Genomic DNA, 10,978 nt, shown 5'->3' with positions numbered 1-10,978 from the left:
AGAATAAGGTCTCAGGCAGGGGTATGCTTTATGGAGCAGAGGCTAGTGGATTTAGCATTTTGTTCCACAGTAAAGTTTGTCACTAGTACTGGAGCAGCTGATAATAGCACATGTTCTACCTCAGTGCCTGGACTGTTTATTTTTAGAAAACATTTTATGAAAGTGACCATGAATTGAAATAATTCCCTTTCACCATAATGATAATACATGCATAATTAACATTACTCCCATGAGATATCTTCACATTAAGGGTGGCAAGGTAATTTTGGTCACTGAGTGTGTTCTTCTGTTTTAAAAACTAGAAAGTGAGAAAAAAAAAAGTTTAAATTTCTAATTTATAAGCTACAGTATATATAAAGATAGACAAGGTGTCACCGCTTCCTACCATTATGCAAAAGTGAAGCCAAGATACTATACAGTATTATGAATAAAGGGGCAGCCATCTTGCTTTTGGATTCATTTTTGAGTTTATGGACAATTGTTCAGCCATGCCACCAGGGCTCAATCGATTTGTGGTTACTCCACCTCTGGGGATTCATCACATCTTTTATTATACAGTCTGTGCTCTGGATTCTCTGGGTAAATCCCAGTTTCCTTTTTTTATTGTTCCTTACTCCTCGCTCAATTCAGAAATCATTCCAGGACTTGAGGATATCCCAAGTCTCTTATTCCTCCTCTGAGAGAGGATCAAGAGCGAGGTTGATGCTTGAGGAGCCATGACCGAGGATACATGACACCATCCTTCAGGGATGTTTTTTATGAATCAACACACCCCTTTATCAGAAATCAGCTGGTGATTGGATGCCTCAGATGAAGAATCTCACATAGTTATTCTGTGTTCCATTTACCTCGGTGGTTGGAATGACATCACACCTGAGTTGACCGTGTTCCAGTATGCCAAGTCAGAAAACCTTACATGGGTGAGATTACGAAAAGTGGATATAATTCAGTGAATTGGGATGCACCTGTCTAACTTTGTTCTATAAAGTTCTAACTGCAAAGCACCGATAAGTGTTCAGAAGGTTCAGAGGAGAACCAATCATGCTCCATCTCTTTACTCTGTGACTGAGGCAAAAGGACCAGAAACAGTCATGAGACTGTGGGTACGTCTCATGTCTTAATCCTATGTCCTCATTCCTCGGTCAATCCGGAAATCATTCCTGTCGAAGTTCTGCATCTCTTATATCGGCTCTCGGGACCGAGGAGTAAAGAGTGAGGAGCTGGAGGAGCTATGACAGAGGATACAGGAGACCATACTTGCTGGAAGTTTTCTGTGAACTGATGTCCCCCTTTATCAGAAATCAGTTGGTGATTGGACACTTCAGATGATAAATGTCACACGTCATTTCCTTGAGTTCTCTCTGCTCACATTCTTTCCTTGTATCTTATGTTGGCAGGACAAGACACAAGGAAAACATGCAAGTGAGGGAAATGACAGTCCTTATAAGAGACATGTGTCAGATGTGAGTTTATGAAACCTCACAACTCAGTGTAGTGTTGACATTGTAAATGTCACCTTTATAGGTGCTGACTAAACTAAGAATCTTTTTAGAATTTTGTTTGAATTTGGCAAAAAGCTGATTTTCCACATTGGGTATGGGCCACTGCTTAAAGACACCATTTGATTTTTAATTACGCCGCTGAAGTTTGGAAAGATGGAAAGCATGAAGCAGCCAGGGACAGCAGCAAACAGAAAATACTGTACATGTGAAACTAAGAAAAAGCATCTGGAGACATCGGAGAGAAATTTTTAGAATGTTTTAATTTGTTTAGTACAGCTTCACCATCTGTATGGTCAGTTTGAATCTGTTTAAGAAAACTAAAGGTTGTCTAAATTAAACCCTGTTGCTGAATTGTTATTCACAAATATTTTCAAATTAAAAAATAAAACTTAAAAAAAAAAACTTAATTTACTAATGGAAACAATGATTAATTGATTTTCTGTACTAAGACTAAAATGTTTACTTAAAAACCGTTTCTAGACCTGTTTAAATAGACAATGTTATTATTCTGTGAAAATTGAGTGTTCAGAATGTTTTATCTGCAAAGCAACTCTTCTAACAACCCATTTAGAAATATGACAGGGTTTTGACAATGTGACTTTAACGTACCTTTTATTTTGCCAAATTAAAACTTTTATATTTTATTTTATTTCTAAGATGGGACCATTCTGAAGCACACCCAGTCAGAATGAAAATAGAACCTTATAATTTCAAAGTAAGAACTTGTTTGCAGATTGAGCTGTGCATTTTTGAACATCATAAATAACCCACAAATCTTCATACACATTTGTAAATCTTTTTATTTGCAGATCATGTAGCACACATTTGTCACCATTACCGAGATCCATTTCTGTCTATAGTTCTGGGGACATTATGAGCTCCAGTGAGGATACAGTATAGACTGTCTGTCCAACTCAGCTCTAGGTTGAAAAACAAGCATGTTGGTAGAAATCACTGTATGTGTGGGGATGATTTTACATACAAGCAGTTTCACACAAGAACTGAGAATTTTGGTTGGAAATGAATATTGCATTGAAGAGTTACACCATTTCAAACATCTGTTAGTGGCTACAGCTGCCACATTTTTAAAGGCTGTGGTTATTTGTACAGGGAAGAATTGATTCAGGTTTGTTGTCACTATGGGAGATAAGGTTAAAAATAAAAATAATTTACACCATACTCTGGCTTTCTACCAAAGGTCACAGTACAGCTGTTCTCCAGAACTGCTACAATACACTTGAATTTGATGCATGTTGCTCTAAAACTGTGGGTTGAGGTATGTGCCAAAAATCTGACAAAAGAATGAAGAAAAGGGAACAATGAGAAAAATGCTGCGGTAACCCTTCTCACCATCAGTGCAAGCACACCTACTTAAAATAATTAGATTTTGACTCAAGGTAACAGGGTATGACAGGGCAGCAACATTACTTTATGAAGCAAGTCTCTGCATTAATTAATATTGAACTTTAATAAAGCACATTCCCTGGTATATCCGCAATTCATCAAATTACCAATACCGGAGGTCTGGGGCTCCTGAGCGTGTGAGCCCCAGTTAGTGATCCAGCCTTGGCTAGAGGCAGCTTTAATTATTAAAAAGAAAGAAAGAAAAGATCAAAAATCAGACTTAAGGAATTCATACTGTCGCATTTCTTTCTTTTTTTTTTTTTTTTTTTGGCATACACCCTAACCTAGTACTGAAACCTGTAAATCTGCTTTCCCATAATGGCAGAAATCATATTTTTAGTAAATCCCATCAGTGTGTATCAGAACAGAGAGCATTTGTCTGTCTTCTACGTGCATCATCCTCAGGCCACACATGCTCAATTCAGACTTGACATTGATCGTCGATATACAGGTAACAATGCTCCTCACTGCACCACAACATGTTATGTAGTGGCTACATGCCATAAAAACAGATGTACTTTTTTGTATGCAAGTTAACTCTGAATGGCAATACTGTGTCTACAAGTTTACATATGTTATAAAAAAAACTAACCGTGTAGGACATGTTGATAAAGACATGAAAGAGACCCTAAACTAATTATGATGTATATGAAAGTATATAAATAACTGCTGCTAATGTCTGTAAATTGCACTTCAATTAGAAATAAAAAATAAATGTTTGTACTGTATATGTGAATAAAACCACAAAATATTGTCATTTTATCCTGTCTGGACAGTTTCTGCATTATATGAATTGATATAAAACAACTGAATGTACTCAAACCCCCCACCCCATAAAAATCTAATAATGAGCAGACAAATATTAAAGAGACCCCCTCCCCTGCCTTTCCCAGAGGAAATATGTGGGGAAACAGTTATGTCTGTCAGGCTCAGTGGCAGGTGTCATGCAGACCAGCCACCAAATTAGCCTAGAGAAAGATGGAAGCAAGGAAGGAGAGGGGGTGGGTTAGACCGCCACAGCAGCAACCACCCTTTCCCCTGAGGCCATGAAGTTGGCTGTGTGCTCGACAACAAACATCATAACTGACAATTTGCTCCAGTGGCTGGTCATGGCCAACCAGCTACAATCTAATGAACAAGTACAGAAATCTCCACAGAGTCTTGTGGTTTCTCAGTGAAATCAAAGATCCACAATTTCAGTATGTAGGTTTAGACCCTTATAGTGCACTTCCATAAGGATAATGCCTCCTTATTCTCTAACACAACAAATGCATTTGGTTTCTATATTAACTGTGGTCAGTAGCATTTATAACACACTTCTACAACATAGGCACCAACCTTTTTTTGACAACAGTTGTCCTTCCTCATGCAAAACAGTATAGCAGTGTTGGAAGATTACCAGACAGGAAGTACTTAAACTTTGCTTATCTTATTTCAACTTCACTGCATTTTAGGGGAAATAATGTACTAGCTATAGTTACTGCTTACTTTCAAGATTATAATTTTACGTTAATAAGTTTTATATTCCACTACCTGCAGTACAGTGGCCCGCAGGGACAAAGCACATACAGAAGAAAAAGCACAAACAGTATAGAAGCATGCTGCAAGTGCCAAAACATATAAAAGTCAATTCCCTATTGCAGTGGTTTTCCTTTTGCTTTGACTTTGTGTTTTTGGATTTGCAGCGCGTTTCTGTAACGTTTATGCTTTTATTTCTGTATGTGCTTTGTCCCTAGGGGCCACCATACTGCTGCGGGTGACAACACTATGAAACAGCAGAGTTTGGACCCCTAAACAATGAGTTACAACGCACTAGAAAGAACTACAGAAATCTGAACAGTTATTTCATACACTGGTATATCGGACTAACACCCCTTTAAACATCAGTGTGAGGTTTAAACAGAATTATCATCATCATCTCATTCAAAATGAGAAAAAAGCTTCCAGCTCTCACACTAAATATACAGTACTTGTCACAGTTGTCGATTTTCTGAGTACTTTTCTTTTTAACACTTCAAGTACATTTGCTGAAAATACTACTTCAGATGTTACAAATTGGTGTGCAAAGAGTGTCAACTTAAACATCATCCTTCTGCTTGAATTGTAATCTTCAAGCAACCCCATGCAAAATTAGGTTTGATTTTAAAAATCCATCCCAGAGCAGAAGCAACTCCATAACAGGCCTTTTCCGCAGAAAACATTTTGACATGTCACAACTGGAAAAGCACAGGCACAAATAAATAATGAAGTAATAATAAATTAATGAAGGAGGAATTCTATCTAGCTGATTTGGTGTATGACTTACTGGGGCACAAGAATAGAACAGAGCCATCATGAAAGTCACCAGTAAGACCTGTGCTTTTCCTGCTGCTTCTCCTACATCTGCTGTGAAAAAGGACAGTAGAAACCCGGTTTTAGACAAATCTTAACTAAAATAACTGGTAAAATCCACAATCCTTTATTTAACCCTCTTCACAGAGGAGGGCGTCAGTTGACGCTAGGGAGGAATGTGCGAAAATGAAGTGTTTGCAGGTCTACTGCATGCTACCATATGGCTTCCTTTAAACTGAAGGACTACTTAGCAAAGATACACAAACTAAAAATATTAAGTGTCATAACAGCCAAGTAAAATAACCATTTCTTTGTGCAATCAGTGCAAATATGCATACACTGTACAGTTCCCCACTCATTAACACAAGACATTATTATTCCAAGGTAGTGGATCCACATCCAGATGAATAAAGCATGACTCTCAAAATGATACTGAACAAAAGGTGAGAGGATTTTGTGTTAAGATGAAAATTAGACACCAGGCACTGGAAAAGGAAATCACACATTTTATTGTAAAGTGTCAGAGTTTGCAAACTTGTTACAATAAAGTATGCAAAGTAGATCATATAATGAAGTCTGAGGTGAATATGATTTGCTACAATGAAGTAAAGCCTATCCATTTTTTACCCCTCTAATCTGGCATGTGGTAATTTAATGTATCGATCCAAAATCATATTTCCTTTGAATAAGAATTCCTATGTGGTGCAAAAATCAGACTCCCTACCTGCAGATTAAAAAGACACTGAAACCAGTGGGCACAAGATTGAGTTCCCTGAATGAAAGAGGAATAAAAATCCTATCTGTACTATGCAGTGGAACACAATTAGTTATTTAACAAGCATTTGCAAAAGGGTATCGATGCTCAGAAGGATAAGGTTAATGCACCATCTTCATTGCTAAGGTAAGGCATCTCAATGAGTTTATTAAAATCTTTAGGTTGAGCTACTTCAAAATCCATCCTAGTTCTGTTGTTGGTAGAAACAGCAACAAAGTGTCTTGAAGCCAACTTTTGGGTTGTACAATGAGCTACATTTATACCTGTCACACTAGTACAATAAACCGTTTTATGAGATTTACAGCACTGAAATAAGTTACACACCTGAACAATCAAAACCTACAGCATGACTTTGTGTTTAGGGTATTGCACAAGCGTGACAAAGTTTCTTGGATTCTGGTCAAGCTCTCTTCCACACAAGCTAATGTTTAAGTCTCGAACTGAGAGTCACTGTGTTCTGAGTCATATTAACTGATTTCCAAGAAAAAAAATGGGTTTCACTCTGAGCACCAGAAACATTGCTATTGCTTCTGTATTTTGGAAAAAGCACACTTCTCATCTATAACAAAAAGGTGCGAGAGTTCATATGAGGCTAAAGGTTCGATGCAAAGTGCAAACACTATTCCTTCATATTCACTGTTACTGAAACACAGAGATGACCAGCAACCAGCAAGTTCAATGGAAGTAATCACATTACAGCAACACTAGTCAGAACATATGGGGGCAGATTATGATGACCTAACCAGGAAACACTACACTATGATCATGTATATCACAGATTTCATATGTGCAGTCTTTTCCCCATTATTGCTATACTCTTAATATGTTTCCTCCTGACAGAAAGGCAGAATAAAACTTAATAAAAATTTAATCCTACTGTAAATGTGGAACTAGGCAGAGTTACAGCATCATACTTTTGAAATATTGACAAGAACATCTGGAAAGATGCAGGCTGGTTGTGAACTGAAAGCATCAAAAAGTAACAAGCAAGGACTGAAATCTCTAGGAAACTTTCAGTCAGGACAGCAGATCCCATCACAAGTCAGCTAGCAGACCTGATTAGGATACATTTTGCTCCATGATAAAAATATAATCCAGGTTAAAACATTTCACAGAAGTGCATCGTCTCCTCCAGCTCCACCCTGAAAAGGTGGGTAACTGTGAGAAACTAACTCATTACCAAGCAACAACCTGCAACACAGGTCGCTTTGTTAGGTCACAACATCACTTATAAATAAAGTCTTTATACCATATTTTACCTTAGAACTATTCCCTCACAACTTTACAAGTGTACATCACAAACCACGTTTATCTACATGCAAGAGCAGCCATTCAGCAGTAACTAAACATCAGCAGCCTGGGGCTGGGGGGTCAAATCTAAACAGAACAGGTGAACAGATCAGCCTGGCCATGTTATAATTCATGCTAAATAGGTGGAACGGTCAAATACAGTAGACAGGCTCCATGACCTCATACACACTTTAAAGTTAAAAAGAGGAGATATCCTGAAAGAAAAAAAAAAATCACTGCACTGGCTTCAGCTGCACATGGCAGAATAACTCGTCTGGGTGTATATGTTCTTACCCAACAGTGTAGCAAACAGCTGCATCTGCAAAAGTAACATACAGTAAATGTGATAATAAATACCATTGTCACACATTCAGCTCAGCTGCTGGAATGTGCTGAAACTCAACTGTTTCACAGGATAAATAATCATATTAGCATGTATGAGGCCACAGATTACAGTGTTTAGTTGTACAGTATTGTATATACCTATATGGATGGATTTTGATGAGTCTTCCTGTTTCACCATGTGTTATTATGTGTGTTTGTGTGTGTCAGTGGCATCATTTCTCCTGCAGCAGTGCAGGGATGTTGATGTTCCAGCTGATGGCCTGTCGGTCGAAGCCGCAGGTGAACAGGTTGCACAATTGGTTCTCATCGTTCCACGCTGTACAACACACCATACGCCTGTGTCCCTGCACACATGTGTTTTTCCAATATTTATATGCATCTCTGTAAAACAAAATCTCATACAAAACTATTCAAATGTAGTAACCAAAATGTTTATTGGGCTAAACTGCATTGGGCTGGACATTACAACCAATCCTAGATAAAATGACTCTTTTCACTTTGCCTAACTGTTTAGACTTGAGTAGCTTCCCCTATATGAAGGCACCAGAATATAACTACTTCAATGCTCATATCATATATGTATCTAGTGAACTAAAATACTTGAGTGTGTGACTATATCACCACTTCTGCCAATCTTGACCTCCACTACCTAAGGCAAAGACTTTAAAAAGTTAAATAACTGCATAATAATTACATCCAACTGAACTGCATCTCACACAAAAGACCTTTCCAGACATCCACTACAACCCCAACCTATCTAGACATTACCCAGAAGAGCTCTGTGTGTGACTGCCTATGTGTGAATCAGTTACACCAGACATTACACAGACTTTACCCTGCCAGGTCCCATGTACAAAGGCCGTGTAAAGTCCAAGTGAGCCCACACATTAACAGAGAGGATTACTGTCTGGAGAATTCACACTGATCTAGTGGGCACTGATGACATGTCGATTATATGACTGGCACAAAACTAGAAGAATACAAACATCTGAAGGTGAACAAGAAGTGTCATCTACACAAAGATGCCAACAGCAAGAACCTTGGCTGTTTATTAAAACTCTCTTAAATGAAGTGCAGGCTGCACGTTTTGATTAACCTTTATTTAGTCAGGAGGGTTTCTCTGACAGGTTAACTCTCTTCTGCAGGAACACCCTGATCACATTCAAAGTTACACACATTCACATCTGGAAGCTGCCCAGTACAACCACAGTCTAACCTGCCTTCCCATTGAGCAGCTTAGCTGGAGTCGCTGGGGTTAAGGGCCTTACTCAGGAACACCACAGCGGTGCTGATGAGGGTGCTGCTCTTTCACTTATCCCACTCAGACAAAACACTGAACATGGATAACGGACATTTCCGGAACAATGCAGGGAAAGTGTACATGCGGTTTGTGTGTGATGGTGTGTTGTGTGGGTATGTCCAACTCTATATGTAGTCTGGTAATAAATTAAAAAAAAGGGGGGAATAAAGAAAGAGAAATAAAGTAAATACATGAAATAAAACTAAAAGCAATTAAAACTTTTAATTAAATAAATACAATCATGGATGGTAATTTGAGAAAACTAGCAGGGGCCGTCTTGGTTGAGGAGGGTCTATCACAAAATGACCTGGGTATCAGTCTGAACAAGCCATAATCTGCATGTTGGCCACACATCCATCCTTTCACAGGCTATTCAGCAAACCAAAGACTCAGCTTTTGAGTTGCACAAAGTGAAAACATTAAATACATATTTTTCATTGAACAATGTCACAAAGCTCCCAGATAAAAAGGTAACTAGCAACATGAGGGGCTTCACCAAAACCACGTAGGGCAAATGTCTATCTTAATGTGGCCTAAGCTGTTGACTTAGGTAGGCACAAACCAGCACCATGCTTGGTTTTGGCTGGGTTATGGAATGCACCCAATGTGGCAGAGAACTCTCACTTTAGTTAGTTTTGTGTCAGTAACACACAGGTACACCGCTTGCCCTTAAATTTAAAAAGCTAATTTAAGCCCATTGAACCGAGGATGCCCTGTACACACATTCCTTTTAACTTTTTCCCCACTTCCTTACCATTCTGTTGCTGCGTGGAAGTCTGGCCAGCCTCATTCCGTTCATGTCAAACAGTCGGACTAGTCGATTGTCATGCGGCAGGGCGATGATCCTCTGGTTAGTAGAGACGCTTATCCTGAAAGATCACATCTAAGGTCACTTTGAATCAGGGTCAGGCTGGGTTCATTCACCTGAGCAAACTCTCCTAAGGCCCTGTGCATCACAACAGTATGACTTGCATGTCACTGAAAAGAACTGGTAACCATACCATATCCATTTTGTGCAGCTCAAAACTCATTCACTTTGCCACCCTTCCCTTTCTATTTCGTAAATATAGTCCTTATCCATTGTTTTTGTTATCATTTTAAAGGACTTCTTGTGGCTTTAAAAGTGAAATTTATGTTCATTTAACTGTGCCTGACAGCAGAACAGCTTTACTTTAAGAAAATATGTAACAACAATCCCGTTTCCTTAGACAGGTCCCAATAATACTCTATATAATGTTCATAAGTTTGGGTGTAAAATGTGTAAATATTCAGTGTCATGATGGTTTGAGAAGAGCTTTGACAGCTCATTTCTCTGTGTGGAGTCCACCTACCTGTTCACAGCTGAGTCCGTGCGGATGGTTGCTATAGGCGACCTCATGTTCTTCAAATCCCACACCTTGACCGTGCGGTCGTCACTCCCTGAAACCACGTTGTCGCCAACCGTGAACACTGCTGCCGTCACAGTGCTGCACAACACAGACACACACAGAAGATAGTTGTCACTAAGGAAATAATACTGTCTCTCCATTGTGTCTTCAAACTGTAACGACAACTGCATCATATTAAGGACATTTACATGGCTCTCCACAAAGCAACTCAAATGCAATGTAGAGAGCTAATTTGAGAGGAGAGAATACATGAATTTTAACACCTTGGTAAACTGATTGGCTTATACAGTTTTAAAATTTAGACATTAGATTCCGTAGTTAGGAATCTGATGACACAGCTGACACCACTTGATTCTGTGCTGCCAAGACCACATATAGCTGTGTTTTATGCTGCCTTATCTGCCAATAAGGAGCCTACTGGAGCAAATCATTCATGGGCAAGAGATGAGAACCTGGATCTGATATGAGGGAACTCTGGATGCATAGAAGACCTCTCTCCACACTAACTGAGAAACAACTAGTTACCCAGTGCTTCAACACAGTAAAGAAGGTGGTACTCTCACTGCTCCAGAGTGCAGCCATTCATTTAACAGACTTAATATTTTCAATTTATTACTGGATGTTACCTCGCTCCTGTGAGGGT

At 38.9% G+C, this 10,978-nt stretch overlaps 1 protein-coding gene across 6 annotated transcripts in view; it reads right to left on the bottom strand.

Annotated features, from left to right (window-relative positions):
- Nucleotides 1-5,727: 5,727 nt before the first annotated feature.
- wdr37 (WD repeat domain 37) overlaps nucleotides 5,728-10,978 on the bottom strand; it is a 32,722-nt gene continuing 27,471 nt past the window's right edge. For 5 of the 6 annotated variants that reach the window (XM_020608871.1, XM_020608870.1, XM_020608869.1 and 2 more), the window contains 3 exons: nucleotides 10,279-10,413; nucleotides 9,702-9,816; nucleotides 5,728-7,991 (listed from right to left, as the gene is read on the bottom strand). In XM_020608871.1, the coding sequence (XP_020464527.1) occupies nucleotides 7,860-7,991; nucleotides 9,702-9,816; nucleotides 10,279-10,413 (382 nt within the window). In that variant the 3' untranslated portion in view covers nucleotides 5,728-7,859. The remainder of the gene's footprint in view (nucleotides 7,992-9,701; nucleotides 9,817-10,278; nucleotides 10,414-10,978) is intronic. The other variant, XR_002275591.1, reaches the window with a different exon arrangement.

Source organism: Monopterus albus, unplaced genomic scaffold (assembly GCF_001952655.1).
Source record: "Monopterus albus unplaced genomic scaffold, M_albus_1.0 scaffold96.1, whole genome shotgun sequence".
Lineage (NCBI taxonomy): Eukaryota > Metazoa > Chordata > Actinopteri > Synbranchiformes > Synbranchidae > Monopterus > Monopterus albus.
The sequence above is the reverse complement of the archived record's forward strand: the minus strand, read 5'-3'. Positions and strand labels throughout refer to the sequence as shown.